General features: G+C 42.9%; 1 protein-coding gene across 1 annotated transcript; it reads right to left on the bottom strand.

Annotated features, from left to right (window-relative positions):
• Positions 1-2,850: 2,850 nt before the first annotated feature.
• Positions 2,851-19,896, bottom strand: LOC138171695 (zinc finger protein 569-like). The gene is given in 6 exon segments (XM_069101339.1): positions 2,851-3,711; positions 3,714-5,227; positions 7,768-7,863; positions 8,317-8,443; positions 13,092-13,191; positions 19,681-19,896. Coding segments are annotated over 6 exon segments (1,983 nt in total). The 5' UTR covers positions 19,785-19,896; the 3' UTR covers positions 2,851-3,669.
• Between the last annotated feature and the right edge of the window lie 1,282 nt (positions 19,897-21,178).

A 21,178-nucleotide genomic window follows, 5' to 3' on the forward strand; every position in this document is an offset into this window, starting at 1 on the left:
GAAGCACAGTCAGACCATAAAATCTTTTTGGGGGGACAGAGAGGATCAAAACATGGAACCAGAAGAAGACAACAAAGTCAAAACTCCTGCATCAAAAGCCTCCAAGAAAAATATTGAATTGGCCACAGGCCATGGAGGAGCTCAAGAAGGATTTCGAAAATCAAGTAAGAGAAGTAGAGGGAAAATTGGGAAGAAAAATGAGAATGATGCAAGAAAATCATGAAAAGTGAGTCAACAGCCTACTAAAGGAGACCCCCAAAATACTGAAGAAAATAACACCTTAAAAAATAGACTAACTTCAATTGGCAAAAGAGGCTCTAAAAAGCAATGAGGAGAAGAATGCCTTAAAAAGCAAAATTGACCAGGTGGAAAAGAATTTTAAAAATTCACTGAAGAGAATAATTTCTTTAAAATTAGACTGGAGCAAATGGAAGCCAATGACTTTATGGGAAATCAAGATACTATAAAACAGATCCAAACAAATGAAAGGATAGAAGGAAATGTGAAATATCTCATTGGAAAAACCACTGACCTGGAAAATAGATCCAGGAAAGATAATCTAAAAATTATTGGACTACCTGAAAGCCATGATAAAAAAAGAGCCTAGAAATCATCCTTCAAGAAATTCTCAAGGAAAATTGCCCTGATATTCTAGAACCAGAGGGCAAAAATAGAAATGGAAAGAATTCACCAATTGTCTCTTGAAAAAGATCCCTAGTCAGTAGGTCCTGAGTTCGGTTCTGGCCTCAGACACTTAACACCCACACAAAAAAAACTAGCCATGTAACCTCGGGCAAGTTACTTAACCTCAATTGCCCTCCAAAAAAATGCAAAAAAAGGGAAAAGATCCCTAAAAGAAAACTCCTAGGAATATTATAGTCAAATTTCAGAGTTCCCAAGTCAAGGAAAAAATATTACAAGCAGTCAGGCAGAAACAATTTGAGTATTGTTGAAACACAATCAGGATATTACAAGATATAGCAGCTTCTACATTAAGGGATTAAAGGGCTTGGAATATGATATTCTGTAGGTCAAAGGAGTTAGGATTAAAACCAAGAATCACCTACCCAGTAAAACTGAGTATAATACTTAAGGGGAAAATATGGACATTCACTGAAATAGAGAACTTTCAGGTATTCCTTATGAAAAAAACCAGAGCTGAACAGAAAATTTGACTTTCAAACACAAGAAGCAAGAGAAGCATGAGAAGATATATAGGAAAAAGAAATCATAAGGAACTTATTAAACTTGAACTGTTTACATTCCTACATGAAAATGAACACTAACTCATGAGACTTTTCTCAGTATGAGGATACTTGAAGGGAATATATATGTATACATACATATGTATGTATAGGAGGGTGTATGCATGTATAAATATGTGTGTATGTGTATACATGTATACATAGACAGAGGGCACAGAGTGAGTTGAATATGAAGGTATGATATGTAAAAAATAAAATTAAGAGGTGACAGAGGAATATATTGGGAGAAGCAGAAAGGGAGAGATAGAATAGGGTAAATTATCTCATATAAAAGATGCAAGAAAAAACTGTTACAGCGGAGGGGAAGAGCAGGAAGGTGAAAGGGAATGAGTCAACCTTACTCTCATTGAATTTGGTGTAAGGAGGGAATAACAAACACACTCAGTTGGGTATCTTACCCTACAGGAAAGTAGTGGGAAGGAGATAAGAGGAGGGAAGATTGAAGGGAGGGCTGATTGGGGGAGAGGGTAGTTAGAAGCAAACACGTTTGAAAAGGTACAGGGTCATAGTAGAAAATAGAATAAGTGGGGGGCAGGACAGAAGGGAGGGAAATATAGTTAGTCTTTCACAATATAACTACTATGGGAATGTTTTGCGTAACTACACATGTACAACCAATATTGAATTGCTAGTCTTCCCATTGGAGTATTTTTTTAATTTTATAAAAATGGCCCTTTTACTTACTGTAATTCTCTGGGTCCCTCATTTGGTGATGAACTCATCCCCTACCCAATACTGAAAAAATATATCTTCTTCACTGTTCTTCCAATGTATTTCAAAGGACTTTTTATATCTAAGCTAGGTACCATTCAGAGCTAATCAGGCTTTAGTGTGAGATGTTGGTCTGTACCTCATACCAGCCAGCCAGCTTTCCATTTTTCTATTATTTTGTACTGACTGGTAAATCCTTGCCCCATAGTTGGGGTCTTTGGATTTATTGAACCCACACACCTGATCTGTTCAATTTCTCAAGCTCCAAGTTGGTGTTCCTTTCCCAGAAATTCAGACCTAGAGTATTTGAAACAGAATTTGAACCCATCTTCCTGATTCTAAACCCAGTACCCTATTTATTACATTCAGTGACTTCTTCCTGTTCTGAATATAAATTTTAATGAAAAGTTACTAAATTGACTAGTCTATGAACTCTACTATGAGACTTAGAGACCAAGAAATATATCTTAGCTAACTTTTTCATTGCAATTTAATACTTGCAAAATTTTTTTCAAATCTTGTCTCATTTGTTCCTAATATTAACTCTAAGGGGTATTTATTGTTCTTATCCCTATTTTATAGATGTGAAAAATCAGACAGGAAGAGGTTAAGGGACTTGCCCAGGCTCACACAGCTACTAAGTATTAGTCTTGGGGTCTTGTGGTTCCAGGCACAGCAAACTGTCTACTCTGCCATTTGTTTATAATCACTGCAAAAACAAATGTCCAAGAAATACAAAAATATTTATACCAGGACATTTCATGTCACCAAAAGAATAGGAGGAAAACTGAGTACTAATCAATTAGTAAATGGTTAAAGAAATCATGGTACATAAGTGCTAAGGAATATTATTAAAGAGTAATGACAAACAGGATTACAAAGAAAAATTTATTATATTGATAGCAGTTTTTGAACAGTATGAAATTTGGGATGTCTACCAAAGTCTATCCTGCAGCAAAAGGCCTTCCCTCATTACTTAAATTCATAAGTTTTACTGGAAGTAAAACTTCTCCAATGTATAATCATGCATGAGCTTTACATAAAAAGCTTGAGACTGATAAAAGGCATTGCATTTCTCAACCTTCTTTCCCACATGAACATCCAGATGCCTAGTAATCTCCACCTTTCAGAGAAACACAGGTCCCCATTGAGCAAACTCATAAGGCTTCTCTCCAGTAGGAATTCTCTGATGTAAAGAAAGAGATGATCTCTGACTGAAGGCCTTCCCCTATTGAGACCTTATAATATACCTCCCCAGGATGGATTTTCTGCTGTTAAATAAGATCTATACTCGATTTGAAAGCCTTTCCTCATTCATTACAGTAATAAAATTTCTGTCTAATAGGAATTCTATGAGAGGAAATAAGGGATGATTGCCCTTTGAAGGATTTACCACATTGATTACATTCCTAAGATTTCTTTCCAATGTAGCATCTCTGATACAAGAAGACAAGTTCTTTTTGGAAAGCCTATTCACATTGATTACTTTCAAAAGGTTTCCCTTGAGTGTGGATTCTCTGATATATAGAAAAAGTGGAATTTTTTGTGAAAGTCTTTTCACATTGATCACAAACATAAGTTTTCCCTCCAGGATGAATTCTCTGATGTATATAAAGAGTGGGCATCTGGCTGAACAACATTTCCATGATGATTGCATTCATAATATTTCTATCTAGTGTGTATTCTCAGATGGCTAGCAAGCGTGGACCTTTTTGTGAAAGTCTTTCCACAATGATTACATTCGTAAGGTTTCTCTCCAGTATGAATTCTCTGATGTTCATGAAGACTGTATTTCACACTGAAAGTCTTCCCACATTGATTGCATTCATAAGGTTTCTCTCCATTGTGAGTTCTCTGATGTTTAAAAAGATTGGCATTCTGTGTGAAAACTTTACCACACAGATTACATCCATAAGGTTTCTCTCCAGTGTGGATTCTCTGATGTATCAAAAGATTGGAATTCTGTGTGAAAGCCTTTCCACATTGATTACATACATATGGTTTCTCTCCAGTGTGGATTCTCAGATGTACAGCAAGACCAGAGTTCTGTCGGAAAGCCTTTCCACACTGATTACATTTATAAGGTTTCTCTCTAGTGTGGATCCTCAGATGGTTAACAAGATGGGCCCTATATGCTAAAGCCTTTCCACACTGATTACATTCAAAAGGTTTCTCTCCAGTGTGGATTTTCTGATGTATAGCAAGAGTGGACTTTTTTGTGAAAGTCTTTCCACACTGAATACAAGCATACGTTTTCTCTCCAGTGTGTATTCTCTGATGATAATAAAGAGTCGACCTTGTTGGGAAAGTCTTTCCACATTGATTACAGTCATAAGTTTTCTCTCCACTGTGGGTTTTCTGATGAAGGTAAAGAGTAGACTTCTGTCTAAAAGTTTTTTCACATTCATTACATTTATAAGGTTTCTCTCCGGTGTGGATTCTTTGGTGAATAGCAAGACTGGATTTTGTTCTCAAAGTCTTTCCACATTGATTACATTCATAAAGTTTTTCTCCAGTGTGAATTTTCTGGTGTGTCAGAAGATTGTTTTTCTGCGTGAAAGTTTTTCCACAATAATTGCATTCATAAGGTTTCTCTCCAGTGTGGATTTTCTTATGTGTCAAAAGATTGTTGTTCTGTGTGAAAGCCTTTCCACACTGATTACATTTATAGGGTTTCTCTCCACTGTGGATTCTCTGATGTATACCAAGACCAGACCTATTTGTGAAAGCCTGTCTACATAGATTACATTCATAAGGTTTTCCTGCAGTGTGGATTTTATGATGTTCTTCGAGTTCTGAGTTCTGGATAAAGGTTTTCCTACTTTCGTTTCCTGTACGAAGCATTCCTCCAGTAAAACTTTTCTGATGTCTAATGATGTCTGAACTCAAGCTGAAGGTCATTTCCCATTGGTTACCTTGATACCTTTGCATTTCAGGAGGCTTCTCAGAAGAATGCATGAAACCATTCTTTTTAGTAAAACATTTCCTGTCTTCACTATATTGAAAACAGTCATTTCCTGGGGTTATTTTCTTACATTGAATTAGGACTGAATGTTGGTGGAAACCTTTTCTATCTTTATCAAACTCACAGAGATTATTTAAATTTTTCTGTATTTTGATGTCCCAGTCACAGATTTCTCTCAAATTGAAGTCACAGGGACCATTACTCACAAATCTTTGCTGGTGAGATTCTTTCACAAAAATGCTCAGCTTTAAAGGAGACTTGTTCACTTCAAATCTGGTCTCTGCATCTGAAGAAAACAAAAAATTATATATTCAGAAAGACACAAATATAAAAAAAATCCTCTTCCTTCCATTGGAGGAATGGCTCTTCCATTGGAAGAAATAAGCTGACTTATATTCTATCCTGTAGTAAAAAAAAAAGGGGGGGGGGGGTTAAAAAAAAGGGGCAAAATGAATCAACTGAAAATGCCATGAACCCACATCTGCAAGATCACTTAATTTGTGAAGAACTTCACAGACATTGGATGCTCACAACAAACCTGTGACACAGGTGGGATTCTCATTACCCTTTACAGCTGAAGCCTTGAGCTCAGAATAGCCAAGTGACGTGACCAGCATCCCAGCAGGAGACACCAGGACTCAAATCCCAGGACTGATGGTGCTCCCTCCTGGCACTAGATGCGTTTTCTCCATTTAACTTCCAATGCTCCATCCAAATGACTTTCGTTGACTGCTTTTTAAATGTGTTGTACTAAGGAAAGCCTTCTGCTTGTCTATACTGACCAGTTTTCATGCACTGTTACTAGGTCATGCTTTGTAAATTTCATATGCTAAGCTGAGAAACAGGTTTAGACTTTTCGCCTGTCATGGTTTAGTTTTCAATGATATGTGTAACTTTTTTTTCACATTCTATTCAGATTCATCAATGGCACACCATTTGCTGCTCATATGCTAAAAACTGATATTATTTCATCATCTACCATATCTTGGACCATAATGTAATTTTCCTGTGGATCCTTTTTAATCTTATTTCTTCAGTTTCCATGTCTAAGATACCATTACAACTGCCAACCCTGTTTGTTTTGTATTCACCAGAGGCCTAAGATGCTCAGCTCAGCATATGAAATTTACAAATGATGGTCATCATTTGGTCAAATGATAGTGCTCAAAAATAATCTGAATGATATGAAGAATATTTTAAATGACTGGGACTTTCACAATACTTGTTGCTGCTCAAAGAGGTCCTAAGAATAAAAAACATTGGGAAACGCTGCTCAGGAGTCACCATTGTTTGTTGCACTGATCAGGGTTGCTACAGTATAAACTATTCCACTGCTTCTGTTCACTTCTCTCTGTATCTGTTAAGATAAACTTTCCCAGGTTTCTCTGGAGCTATACCTTTTATCATTTCCTAAGGCTAATTATCTTCCATTTATTCTTTTTGGCTTTGCTTTTTGGAGGGCAATTGGGGCTAAGTGACTTGCTCAAGGTCACACGGCTAGTTTTTGTGTGTGCATGTGTTAAGCGTCTGAGGCCAGATTTGAACTCAGGTCCTCCTGACTCCAGGGCTGGTGCTCTATTCACTGCACCACCTAGCAGCCCCTGCCATTTATTCTTAAAGCATGATTTTATTCAGTCATTTCACATCTTTGTTTCCAGTTCTTTGCAGCAATAAAAGACAGGATCTCCAATTTTGGCTTGTGTCTGTGAGTCGTTTCCCTCTTCCTTTAATCTCTTTAGTTGCCTGGTCTCCTAGTGGGTATCAGCGGAGCAGAGGCATCCAGGGGAATTGCGTCTGGGAGCAGAGCTCCAAACTCCACTGCAGGATGACATTCCTTCATTGGAACGCTGGGTGAATCTGTTTCAAGGATGATTCTTATACACAACATGTAACTGGGTTCTGCTTCCTAATTTTTCTGCTCCCCTCCCCCATTGTTATGGATATATTTATCACATGCACATTCAGTGACAATTAATTATGTTTTCTCTGTCATGTCCTCTTTGTCCCCCCCCCCAAACTTTAGAAACAAAAGATAGATGAGAAAGGGAGTGGGATCAACAGTTCTCATTTAATATAGAAATGCCATGATCCTCACCCCTCCCACACACCTTGTCATCCATCCATTCTAGTCTTTGATGACTCATTGTAAAACTATTTTTAAAATCTCCTATCTTTTAAATCCTCCCTACTTGAAACGTCCTCTATGGAAGGAATAGTTTCCACCTGGAGGCAGCTGGGTGGCACAGTGGAAAGGGCACTGGGCCAGGAGGCAAGAAGACTTCAGTTCACTGACTCAGGCACTTCCTCCCTCATTGTTACAGACAAGGAGCCAGGCAAACTGAGTTAAGTGACTTTCCCAGGGTCACACTGCTAGTAAGTGTCTGATGCCACCAGATTTGAACTCAGGAAGATGAGCCTTCTTGCCTCCTGGCCCAGAGCTCTATCCACTGTGCTGTCATGAGTGATGCTTCATAAATGTTTATTGACCTGAAGAAGGTCTAGGAAAGACCTCATGTGGGACAGCTTCAGTTCTTTGGGTGTTTTCAGAAGGTTTCCATGCCCTAAAGTTCTAAACAACTTCTCATATGATCATAGATTTATCACTAGAAGGGAAGTGAAACGCCATGGGGTCTGACCTTCTAATTTCACAGATGGGAAAACTGAGGCTCAGAGGTTCAGTGACTTTCCCAGGATCATATTGCTAAAAAGCATTTAAAAAAGAATTCCAAGTCAGGTTCTTCTGCCCCCAACCCCAGTGTCCCCTTCCCTACAACACAGATGTTTTTGTTGTAACAGCTCTCATATACTTGCTTTTGTCTCACTCACCTGGACAGGAGTTCTTTGGGCCTTTTTGATCCAGGATCCAGGAGACTTCCCTGTCCTCAAAACTTGAGAGCAAATCTTCTCTGAAAATTGGAATCCCTGGCCATGGGGAATAAGGAAGGGATGAGGATGTAGAGAAACTTAGACTTTACTCCTCTTCAGGGAAAGGGAACGTATAAGCAAGAACTCCCAGGATGGTTAACATAGTATTTATTGTTGGAAGCTTGGAAGTAAGGAGGAGCTCATGGAGCTAGTTTGAAGCTAGAAAACTCTGCCTTTGCCTCCTTCCTAGAAAGATGGTCACATTCTATAGCTTCCATTATCTAGGGATTAGAGCCAGCTCAAGTTCAGTGGTGAGAACCCCAGCTTCCTAGCACAAATTGCAAAGACCATTGATAAGGAAAACCAAGTAGGAGAAGGACCCTGTTGGGAGACCACCACTTTTGTGTTTCTAATAATTGACAAATGCTCAAAACCCCCTGCACACTAGGGAAGTGAGGAAGACCCTCCTTTGAGAGCAAAGTCAGAGTTCCTAGAAGGAGCTATGCTTACCCAGGGACAGCAGGTTCTGGGAGTTTTCCAGCATCACCTCTTTGTACAGCTTTCTCTGAGAATGGTCCAAGAGGCACCACTCCTCCTGCGTGAAGTCCACAGCCACATCCTTGAATGTCAGTGACTCCTAACCATCAAAATTCACAAGACTTAGAGCTGAAAGAGACTGAAGAATTCATCCAGCCCAACCCTCATCAATGTATAGGATGTACAATGAAGCATGGAGAAGGGATTTCCTAAAGGTCACATGATTGAGTCTTGGACTCAACACTTAAAACCAATCATTAAAAACCCAATAGGCAAAGGAGAAAAACAATTCATCTCTGCAGTTGGAATATAGTTGACAGTGAATTTCATAGTTGACTATGAAATTTTTCTCCTTAATTGGAATCAGAGAGGACATATGTGTTCTACCAGTGAGCTATAAGAATCTGCAGAGGAAAAAGAGACAAGGTCATGTGAAATCTTTTTCTCATCAGAAGTCTCATTGTTGTATGTTAAGAAAATCCTCTGAAGAGTTTGTGAGAAGCAGGCAAGTACTCTGTATTCTGGTGCTAAAGACATTACCTGTGATCACTGAAGAGAAAGCAAAGAAAAAGGAATCATCTAGTTAATTTCCTAAAAGTCAGAAATAAAGTCTTATCTACATGAAAACATGAAGAGAGAGAGAGAGTGGGTATAATTAAATACTGTACTGCGCTGAGTAGCATGAAATAGTTACCAGTCAAGTGAAGAAGAGTTATTTATGGTTATATTGAGGGCTTGAGGTGGCAATGGATAAGATTTGTCTCAGCCAAAACATCTTATGTTTTTGCTTTATGAATGTTTTAACTTGTCAATGACAAATATTTATTAATTTTCATTTTTCATTTTCCCTTAGATGTAACTATAGTAAGTCTGATGGGGGGAAAAGGTTCTTTCATTTATTAAAAAAATGCAATATTTCATTACCTGGTGTTGGAGATTGAGTTAATTCATGAGAAAGACATTGCCAATTCATGAGAAATAAATAAACTAAACATACCCCTAAACTCTAGGACACTGGAGAGCAAGAGTCAGGATAACAAGTTAAGAAGTAGACTGATGGATGAAATAGAAGAAATTGGTCAGATGTGAAAATATCTTAACATTTGAGGGTGGTCTATTATCTATTTTTCCAACCTCCTACATGTTGAACATGTTTGGCCAATGCATTCTTATTTGATGCTCTCTCATTCCTTTATCTGGCATTTATATGTTATGAAGTATGTGTCATGAATTTCTGTTTCTGAGGTTCTGTTATGTTGGAACCATTCTCAATCATGTGGATAATATAATAATAATTGTCTTTTCACTTTTATCATTTTGATTTTTACTTCTAAATTATTTCATGTCTGAGTAATTAAACCATTTGTGGTTCTTTTCTCACTTTTTGAGATTCCAAAGAATTTCCAAACCTTTCCTCTTCACCAGGATATCTTGAGTCACAAGTCTTCATCACATAGTATATATTCATAGTATGGGCTCTCACTAGAGGAAGGCAGTAATTTTATTGATTGATATTTCTTGTGTAGTTGATTCTTTAACTTGCAACAGAACCTATTGCAAACCTCTTCCTTCTCAAACCTCCCACATACATTCCTTTCATCACCATGGAGTGAGGCCATGCACTCCAAGCTTTCATTTAAGAAAAGAGTTCAGCTTACACATTTCAGAGCACACCTCATGGAATCCTGTCTCCTACCCACATGTACAATCAGCTGCCAAATCTTAACTTTCCTACCTTCCAAACGTTTCTTGAATCTTTACCGTCCCCTCCACTCAGACAGCAGTCATCTCATTCAGAACCTCATCACCTCTCCCCTAGACTGGAAGCCTGTGCTTTTGGATGGGCCTGACTCAAAGTGGACCCTAGAAGTTTAGATTCTGAATGAGAACCTCAGATCCTTCCAGGTCAATCAACAGTTAACAGCAGAGCTGCTTAGCCAGAGCAGAAAATGATATTCAACAAGAACCAACATTGGAGAAGAGGAGAACTGCTTTGGCCATCAGGCCCATCATTTTATACAAGCATCTGGGCACATTTGGAGTTCCTTGTGGCTGTGGGTCCTCAGGAGACCAGGTAAATAAAATCAACAGCCAGAGGTTTTGTTCCCTGAGTCAACGCAGACTGGACAATGATGTCAATACCTGTTTAAGGGAAAACTATCCTACTTTAGGAGTTAAGATTGACAAAGTGGATGGAGCCATGCTGGGCTCAGAATCAGGAAGATGTGATCAGATCCAGTTTCCAATAATTAATACCAGTGTGACCCTGGGCAAGTTACTTAGTCTGTTTCCCATCATTTCCTTAACTGTAAAATAGAGATAACAGCTCTGTCAAGTGAAATGTTATTTGTAAAATAGTCAGCACATTGCCTACCACATAAGAGATGTCTTATAAAGGCCCCTTTCCTTCAAGTCCTTTTCTATCACACCCTCCCATTTGGCTGCCCAGCCTCTGGTCTCTAACCACTGGACTTCATCCTCCACACTACAGTCAAAGTAATTTTCCTTAATTATAGATCTGACCATGTGACCACTCTACTCAACTTCCAATGATTCCCTATTGCTTTTAGGATCATACATCAACCTCAACCCCAATGGCTCTGTGATGAACATGTTAATTTTGAAATGTTCTTTTCCAAGCAGTCCACCTGGTCAGTGTATCTTTCTGTAAGTCCTTCCCTTCCCTCAATAACTTACTTTCTTTTCTATTTGGGAGTCTGGGGGTGGTTCAAAACTATCCCCAGTTAGAAATATTTGGTGATTCAGGGGATAAAACCTTGAACTGGGAGGCAGGAAGGTCTGAATTAAAAGCTGGCCTCAGAAACTTCCTAGCTGTACAATCCTAGGTGAATCACTAAGGCATTGTTTGCCTCAGTTTCCTCAACTGTAAAATAAAAGTAATTAGAGCTTCTACCTCACAGGGTTGTGATAAAAATTGTCCAAAAAGGATTTTGGGGAAATATAATTGCCTGATTTTTTTTCTACTATTATAATCCTCAGACTTAAAGCCTTCCTCTCTGGTAGGTACAGAAGGCCTCCGGTACCTCCCTTCCCTCAAGAATCGGAGGAATAAGACTTTTTTCCTTAATCTGGGCAAAGAAGGCCAACAGTAGCTTGACAAATTCTAATTAACTGATAAAGAAATTGTTGTACGTGTGGGGGTCAGGTTCTAATAGATATGATAAAGTCTTTTAACAGTTTAAGAATCCTTGGAAACCACATTTGTGTGTATGTATGTGTGTGTGTACAGTGACTGGAAAGGAAGGACAGGCATGTGCATTCCCTCCTCATGGTGTGTGTCACTGTCCTGAGTGGCTACAAAAATCAGTGTACCTGCCTGGCTAGCTCCTGTGCTGCCTTAGCTGACAGTGGGCAGCAAGGACTCTGAACATTCTTGCAAGAGAATCAGACAAGACAGTATTTGTAAGACACCTGGAGTACAGAAGGCATCCTCTAGGCCCAAGCCCCTTCCCCTCTGCTTACACCTCACTCTCCAGGCCACCTCCTCTCACCCACTGACACTGGCCTCCCGGCTGATACTTGGTTAAGACCCTCCCTGCCCTGAGTCTGTACCTCTCTGCAGACTGGCTCTCATACTTGGAATGTTCTCCCTCCTCACCTCCACCTCCAGGCTTCCTTCAAGTCTCAGCTCAAGTCTCACCTTCTAAAAAAGGGCTTTTCCTGGTCCTGAAACTGCTGGCTCCTTCCCCTCCCACCTTCACCGTCCCGAGCTTTCACAGACACAGCTGCTCACGTCTCCCCATTAGACTGTGAGCTCCTGGAGGGCAGGGGCTGATTCCTCCTTCCTTTGTATCCACAGGAGGTCTGCACAGGGCGGGCACAGAGGAGCCACTTTCTAAAGGCTTAGTGACCTGACCTAAGAAATGGCCAACGGGAGGGATCCAGAGACGGCTGAGAAGAGAGTGAGTGAGAGGGAGAGACAGAGAGGGAGAGACAGAGAGACAGAGACAGAGAGAGAGAGACAGAGACAGAGACAGAGACAGAGAGAGACAGAGACAGAGAGAGAGAGACAGAGACAGAGAGACAGAGACAGCTGGTGAGACGTGTGAGAACTGAGGCAGAAAAAGGACCAGGGGGACGGACGGCCTCCGCTCCGACTCCAGCCCAGCAAAGGAAGCGGCTGGGGAGACGTCAGGGCGGCCCTGCGCAGCGGGAGGCGGGCGGGAAGGGCTTTTCCGTGACTTTCAGGTGGTACGAGGGACGGCTTTGAAAATAAGAAACAGAGGGAGGGGAAGGGGTGTGTGTGCGTGTGTGTGTGTGTGTGTGCGTGTGCGTGTGAGTGTGTGTGTGTGTGTGCGTGTGCTAGGAATGCAAAAAAAGAGCAAGGAAGTGGTCTCTGTACCAGAGGTTAATGAAGTGAGTTCCTTGGCCAGGCAGGTGTGATGAGGGAGAACTCAGAAGTCAAAACCCTGAGGGCGGCAACTTGGGGGGCGGGGGGAGGGGGAAATTGTGACTAGAGATGAAAAAGAGTTAATGATACAGTTGGAACACAGAAGAGGGCCGGGCAGTGCTGTTATACTGTATTCTGTTTCATGTGTACGTGTGTGTGTTTTTTCTAAAGGTATCGATAGGTAGGAGGGCTCGGCAGCTTCACAGACAGTCTGCTGCGTCCATGGAAACGCACACTCCCCCCCCCCCCCCCCCCCCCACCCCCCCCCCCCCCCCAAACCCCCACCCTTTGCCCCCCCGGTGCCGCCGCCCCGAGCCCGCCGCCGTCCCGCACTCACCTGCCAGGGCCGACTCCGGGCTCCAGGGGCCATCCCTCTCCTCTTCGGGCTGAGCAGGGGGGGGCGCGTCTTTCCCTTCGCTCCGGGGCAGGGGGCTGGCCTACAAGGATTCACAGAGGGTGAGACCCCTCACGGGTCACGAAGCCCTGGTGCTGCCCTCGGGTAGAAAGCCCAGCCCGAAGAGGAGGGCAGTGGGTGGACGCGGTGACCACTTCGCACCCTCTTATTCCTTCTCTTCTGTCCCGCTCCCCTCCCCCACCGCTCTACAGACACCAGGGAGGCAGGAAGGAGCTTCCCATCCCAGATGGAGGAAACCAGTCACTCTTCACGACTCCTAAATCTGAGCTCTCCCTCCCCCCCAGGCTCTAGGTCAGGTCTGGAGGTCGGGCTATTGGACCCCCTGGTACAGTGGGGGATGGCGCCCCAGGACACTGGGGAGGAGATGAGGAGCCTGGACAGGAAGCAGTGGCCAGAGCTGGAGGGAAGCAGCTCCTGGTGTCCCAGGCAGACACTCACCAAGAGCTCTGATGGGTAGGATGAGGCACCCACACAAGGGTGCTGGGCAGTGGCCTACCTCAGACCCACCTGGGAGGAAGGGGGATCTCAGCCCCAAGAACTCAGGCTCAGGGCTAGTCTGCTCTGGGCAGCTCCTTCCAGGCCCAGAGCCCTGCCCTGCTCTGCCTCTGAGGCCCCAGAAGCCTGGCATTTCCAGGACCCAGAGATCTGGGCTCCAAGGGCAGCACCTTCCCCAGGCTACCTGCAGGAGTGCTCCATGGCAGACTTTACCTTGAAAAAGCTGGCCACTTAGCAATAAGAAGAGGTGGCAGGCACCTTAGTGGGGCCAGACCTCTCTGGGAGGGTCCTCCCAGTGCCAAGAGCCCCTCCTCCCCTAGCCCCTGGAGCCCCAGAATCTTTCTTTTCCTCCAGTCACACTCAAGGCCAGGACCTCAGGCCCCCACCTTCCTTTCTGCCCCTGGTCCTGGCCTCTATCCCCTGGACTTCCATGGCCATGGGACTGACCCTCCTTTTAACCCTGGCCTCCTCCCAGGCTGCCCCCCCCCCCCCCCCATGGTTCACCTTTCATATGGGCCACTACCCACCATATTAGCTGCCCCTGACAGCTCCTGGTCCCTCTCAGCTCCATCACCTCCCTCCCTCCTGCCCCAGTAACTAAACTAGACTAACTGAAAGCAATAACACCAGTGTTTGGAGATGTTGGCAGGAAATGGTCCTTGGAAAAACTGACATTCTATGTGACAGAATCTGAAACTGCAAGTCTTGATTGGAATGGTCTGAGTTTGTCCTAACTAAATGATAATCTGGTTTCATTTCAGGTCTGGTTTGTTCTTTTATTAGAATAAATGTGATATTTGACCTCGGAGGTAGACAGACTAGACCTTAATTCAAAATACACTTACAATTTGCCATTGAGGAAATATATTTGAAACTGGAAGAATAAGAATTGAAAGTGTCATTGGATCTCTCTACATATCCCTCCTGAATGCAATCAGTATAGAATGATTGACAGAAGGATGAAGTTTGCCCCATGCAAGACAATTCAGAAATGCATTCAGCAGAATGGATGTCATTTGACTGACAATAAGTTTTATTTCATATATTAAATGTGTAATGTTGTTTATGCATTATTACCCTTCTACTTTTACTTATATTGTGATTTGGGGAAAATGATTAAATAAGAAATGCTATTATTTGGAACATGATACATAGAGGATAATGAAATTGTATACTTAGAAGATTAACTCCTTCTGAATGCTATGAATTATGAATTAAGTTGTTAGAGAATGTTGGTACTATGTGGAAAAACTGTTAAGTATTTAATTGGCTATATTTTCCTTTGAAATGAATAATAAGAATAGCTTACTATTTGGAAACAGTACAAAACACTTTGAGAAATTCTTATCTGTAAAACTGATTGGGGACTTCCCAGATGCCTTGGGACCTTCTCTTTAGGCAGGGCCTTAAAGTTTAACAGCCCTGAGAAAAAAGTCACTAAAAGAAGGTTCTACACTTCCAAAGTAATGAAGTAGATTACTGAGTAACTGAGCCCTCTCATAGCTGAATTTTTTTTTGAGGGGGGAAGGCATCACATTCAAGCTTGTTTCTTCTATAGAAGTGTTTTTTTAATGGCAGTTTGGCCACTGATTGTGAAAATTATAAAATTACACCCGGATTAGTCTGTATTAAAATTACACCTCTGGGCCTACTTAGCTCAACAGACCCTGTCTTGATTCCAAATGGAGTCTAGTAAAGGCAAAATAGAACTTCTACTATGGACCAGTTAACTAACAGGACCTGAGAACAGCAAGAATGGAAAAGGGTTAAGATTTGCAAAGAGCTACATCCATTCATGGCCACTAGGTGACACCGTAGCACACAGAATGCTGGGTCTAGAGTCAGGAAAAAACACGTTCAAATCTAGCTTCAGACATTTACTAGCTGTGTGTCACTTAACTAATTTTTGGTTCAGTTTCCTCATCTGTAAAATGAGCTGGAGAAGGAAATGGCAAATGACTCCTGTATCTCTGCCAAGAAAACCCCTTATGGTGTCTGAAGCAACCCAACAGCAAAGACAAAAGGATGTTAAAACAAATTCCTATCTTTCTTCACAGCGACGACCAATTAGGGTCTGAGCAGATGCTGAACAACTACAGTATGTGAAACTAACGGACTGCAACTCTGTTGTAAGAAAATATGAAAGAGATGGTTTCAGAGAAACCTGGGAAGATTTTGATGAACTGATGCAAAATGCAGTGAGCGGAACTAACAAAACAATCTACATAATAACCAAAGCGTCCTAAAGAAATATGACTCCGACTTAGGAATTCTGATAGATACCATGACCAACTACAACTCCAGGGGACAAATAATAAAATATGCAGCTGACCTCTGTGTAGAGGAAGGACTCTGAGGGCAGAAATAGACAAACACACACACACACACACGTGTGTTTATGTATTTTCATACATGGTCAGTGAAGGAATATTGTCCTTGACTATTCATGTTTGTGAACAGAGATTGTGTTTTCTTGCTCAATTTGGGAAGGGTTGGTAGAATGTTTTCCTTGAAAAAAAAATAGGTAATAACATAAATGGAAGAAAACATACTCAGGTATTTTGGGGAGACTTCACAATCCGAGCTATAGATATTTTAAAATAGACCACTATAACTACATAACATTTAAGGAATAAAATAAATGAAGATCTAATAAGAATGGAAATTGTAGAATGGAAAATATATCAGATGTTACATGAAAAATGACCAATAAAAGTCATTTCTACCCAATGTAGACCAGAATCCATTGCCAACTGGTGCTACAAGGACATAAGGATTCAAAAGTCCTGACAACCATAAAGGATAACAAAAAAAATGTTCAAAACACCAATAGTAGCAGAAATGCATATTAAAATAATATTTGCCATTTCCTATCTTGCCTTCAAAACTGGTCAGAATGATGAAAAGAAAACCATCCATATACGATTTTTTTAATTTAGAAATTCACGGGGCAGCTAGGTGGCACAGTGAATAGAGCACTGGCCCTGGCGTCAGGAGGACCTGAATTCAAATCTGGCCTCAGACACATAACTCAAAACTAGCTGTGTGACCTTGGGCAAGTCACTTAACCCCAATTGCTCTGCCTTCCCCTCCAAAAAAGCAAATAAATAAATATAAAAAAATTTAGAAATTCACAAACATAAAATAAAACAAACATTTCATATACACCATAAAACAGAAAGAGGGTTGCACATGAAGTGAATTCTAATGTGGAGAGCTGAATTTTCTTTTTGAGCAATTAAAAAATTCAGCATGGCACTTTCCAAGCTGACCGCATTTCTTTCTGGCTTCCCCCTTTCTTAGTGTATATATTTAAAAATCCATCAGTTTCCTTCTTTTCTTTGAGGACAGGGGGATGGACATCTTCCTAGTCCCCTTACAATGCTATGCGTTCTTACCCAAAGTGTAAAAAGCAACAACAAAAAGAAAATATTTGTAATAAAATCACCTAGTCAAGGAAAAATAAATTCCCCAAACTATTTCTTTCCCAAATGTGTTTTTTATTCCATATCACGTGTCCATTACTTTTTACTCGGGAGACCTTTACAAGTCCTCTGGTATAGTGGCTGATTTTTAGGATAACCAGAGTTGTGATGTTTTTCAAAGTTGTTGGCCTTTTCATTGTTGTTCAATTGTTTCAGTCCTGTGTGACACTGTTAACCCATTTGGGGTTTTCTTGGCAGAGATACAGGAGTGGTTTGCCATTTCCTTCTACAGCTCATTTTACAGATGAGGAAAGTGGGGCAAACAAGGTGAAGTGACTGGCCCAGGGTCACACAGCTAGGAAGTGTCAGAGGCCAGATTTGAACTCACAAAGATGTGTCTTCCTGTCTCTAGGCCCAGGCTCTAACCACTGAACCACCTACAATGCTGTTACTGTTATCAATCAGTCCCTTGATTGCATTCAGTGCCTGCTGCATTAGTTTGTTATGGCCTGTTTTCTTAAGGCATATTTGTGTTAACATTCAATTCCTATGCCAAAATTTGTTCAGGCATAGCCTTAATGATATCATTTAATCTTTTTCACCCCAAATGATGCACCTTATGTTATGACATAATGACCACGTTCCAAGTAGCCTAGGAAGCAACATTCTTCCATCAGGGAGGATCTCCACCCGCTGATTTTCCCTGCTTCCGCTATTCTTCCACTCCAGACTCTCATGGCTGTCACAAACCTATAAATCACCAGGGTACCTGATGTCATTTTCCTAGGCTTGCAGTAGGTCTCCAGTTTCTTGTTTTCTAGTTGCTCCCTTGGCCATCCAATCTGTCCTCTCATTGCCCTTACAAACAGGATCATCTTGACTTGTGTGGGCCTAACAGTCTGTCACAGATATTTCTCTGGGAGGATGAATAAATAGCCTTCAGGAGATGGGCCGTCAGCTGCCCAGGCACCACTGGAGCCCCACAGGAGCCATAAATCCCGTCTTTCCACAGTTGCCCAGTTGCGTGAGATATAGCAAAAGCACACTTAGGTTCAGTATAAATATTAACTCGCTGACTCTTATTTCTGCTGCTCCAATCAGTGCTCTAACTTTGGCTGCCTGAGCTGAATTTCTACATTACAGTTCTAGCTTCTACCATCTCCAAATCTGGAACGTTCTGTCTTGACCCATGCACATACAGATGCCTATCTTAAAGTTCAAGAGGCACACCTGAAGGGCAGGCCTAGGCCTGGTATGAGCATCTATGACTTATGAATAGCCCTTCTCCATTCGTACAGGGCCACAGAGTGGCTGGATTGAGGGTATGCCATCTTTCTTTTATTTCTTTTTTGATTTATTTACTTTTAGTTTATAACATTCAGTCCCACAGTCCCTTGAGTTCCACATTTTCTCCCCCCCTCCACTATGTCCCATGGCAGCATGCAATCGGATATAGGTTCTATATATACCTTCACATTAAACATTGGTCAAGTTGTAAAGAAGGATTAGAGTATGGTATCTTTCAATGACCAATGTGAGTCCTAGAACAAAACCTGGTTTAGTGTCTTAGATATAAATTCTGGGTTTCAGGGACTTGCAAAGTCGATCCAGCTGCTTGGAAAGCCCTAAACTAGGTTGAATGCCCCAAGGGGAAGTCTCACAGCCGTCTCACTGGGCACAGCACCGACAGCCAGGCAGCCAGAAGCAGCAGGATCTGACCGCGCTCACTAATACGCGAAGGCTTCTAAGTTAGCCCCACAATGGGCCCTTCCGACTTGGGACAAACCGAATCAAAGAGCTTCTCAGCATCTGCACTTTTTAAGGCAGGAAGGGCAATGAGCGCTCCCCTTACCTGTTAAAAGCCATCGGTCCTCCTTCCTCCTCTGGGGCGGCTGGGGGGGGGGGGGGGGGGGAAAGGGGGGGGGGACCTGGCCTGACATCCCACAAGGCCAGCAACACCCAAGGTCTGCTGCACCCAAAGAACCCCGGCACCTGTCCTGACTCCTGCTCGGTGACCGCTTGCTCCACATTCCCTAGGCCTGTCCTCGGGCCAACAAGTTCTGTCCCTTCCCGGATTCTGGATGTCCACCCTCTGGGACTTCTTCTGGCCAGCAACACTGCCTAATGCCCCGCTCTGTCCACTGTCTGCTAAAAGGTAAAAAGGGCTTTCCTATACTGTCCCCGTCAGCCTGCGGGGGGTCCGAGTCCCTCTGAACACCCTCTGCAGCCTGTACACCAGCCGACCCGCAGGATGCGCTGCCAAGGAGTCGAAATTACGCTCTACAAGTAGGGAGAAGAATGCGGGAGAGTCCCGAAGCCCTGCGGACGTCTCGGCCCCAGACATTCCGGCTGGCTCCAAGTGCCCGCAGACCAAATCCCGGACTTCTGCTCAGGGTTACAGAAAAGGCAGCTGGTGCTAAGTCAGTCGCAGAAAGCCCAGCGGGGCGGCTGCGGAGAGAAGCCACAGTGTGGCCTTCCGGTGCCCAGGCGGCAGCGGGAGCGAGGATGGTCCCGGAGCCCCCCAAGCTCCCCTCCGAAGAACCTGGAGGAAAATGCCCCAGAGCGGACCCAGGAGCAGGGAAGCAACTTACCGGCTCCGCGGGGAGGGTCTGTGTAAGGCTGGGAGAGAGGGAGGCAAGCCAGTAGCAGCTGCACAGCTGGGGGCCTGCCGACCGGCTCCGAGCCCTGGGGCCATGCACCAGCACAGCTCCCACCCCCTGCAAGCCAGCAGCCCCGGAGCAGACAGCCAGGCCTCACCCCCAGAGCAGGCCACCAGGAAGGCTCCGCCCCCATGGCTGACCAGTAGCAGCAGCGAGACCCCGCCCCCGGGGCTCATCAGCAGCTAGACCCCGCCCCCGGAGTTGACCACGCCCCCTGCCAGCCTGCAGTCACACAGCCAAGATAGCAGAGAAATTTGTGGCTCTAATAGTAAGAGAGGAAAACTGATGAAGATGGAAGGGACTGACAATATTCAGTCCTAATTCAGTGAAAAAAAAAGGGGCCTGAGGGAACGACTTTTTGCAGGATGGTGAATATAGGCGATATTTTACTCAGAAGGTAGATCGTGTTCACCTGAAATGCAAGCTTAGTAGGGTGATCCACTGGAAATGGCCTTCAGCTGGAGGTCAGACCTCTTTAGGCAGCAGGAATGTTATCCTTATCTATGGAATGGGAAGGCATCAGGTCAGAACTCAAAGGGAGAATGTGGAGCAAACTGAACTCACCACTCATCTTTCATTCACCATTCTAAATTTCAAACTGGAATGAAAATACATGCAGATGATCAGTTTGGGAAGGCAGACGTTTGGAATTCAGATCTTATTAGACACAAGAAGACTGTGCTGGAGAGGAGCCTTATAAATGGAATGACTGTGGGAAGCCTGCTGCTACAGATCATTCCTTACTGGCCTCCAGAGAATTCCCACTGGAGAGAAACCTTATAACTGGAGTTATTGGGGGAAGACTTTCAGTGAGATACCATCTCTTATGTACATCAGAAGATTAAGGGTGGAGAGAAGCCTCGGGAAGGTGCCCCATGGGGACAAGGACAAGCTTTTCTCTGGAAGAGGAGGATCATTTGGCATTATAGTGTCTGTACTGGAAAGAAGGCTCCATCACTGTGGGAAGGACTTTACCTGGAGCTCCTAGGTGACTGAACATTGGAGAAATTGTACTGGAGATTAAACCTGTGGACCTACTTAGTGCAGCCTCCTGCTGCAGCACAGATCTCACTCAACATCCAAGTTTCCTGCTGTGTAGGAGGCCCTATAAAGAGAATGAATTTCTCTTTGAAATCCTTACTCTCCAATAATATTCCACAGCAATCACATCCCGTAACTTCTTCAGCCATTCCCTGCTTCATTGGTGCTCACTTTATTTTCTGTTCTTTGCTGACCCACAAAAGGAGTCCTGGTAAAAAACCTTATGGCATATTTTGGACACGTATTTCTGTAATGATTTCTTTTGGAAGCTCTGGGGCAGAGGGGATAGAGTGCTGTGTCTGAGACACTAGACCTGCAGACCTGCCTTCAAATTCAGTCTCAGACACTTACTATGGGACCCAGGGCAAGGCACTTCACCTGTTCTGGC

Source organism: Petaurus breviceps, unplaced genomic scaffold, assembly GCF_028583685.1.
Source record: "Petaurus breviceps papuanus isolate PSGF00001 unplaced genomic scaffold, PetGlider_PUasm1.0 456, whole genome shotgun sequence".
In the NCBI taxonomy this organism is placed as follows: domain Eukaryota; kingdom Metazoa; phylum Chordata; class Mammalia; order Diprotodontia; family Petauridae; genus Petaurus; species Petaurus breviceps.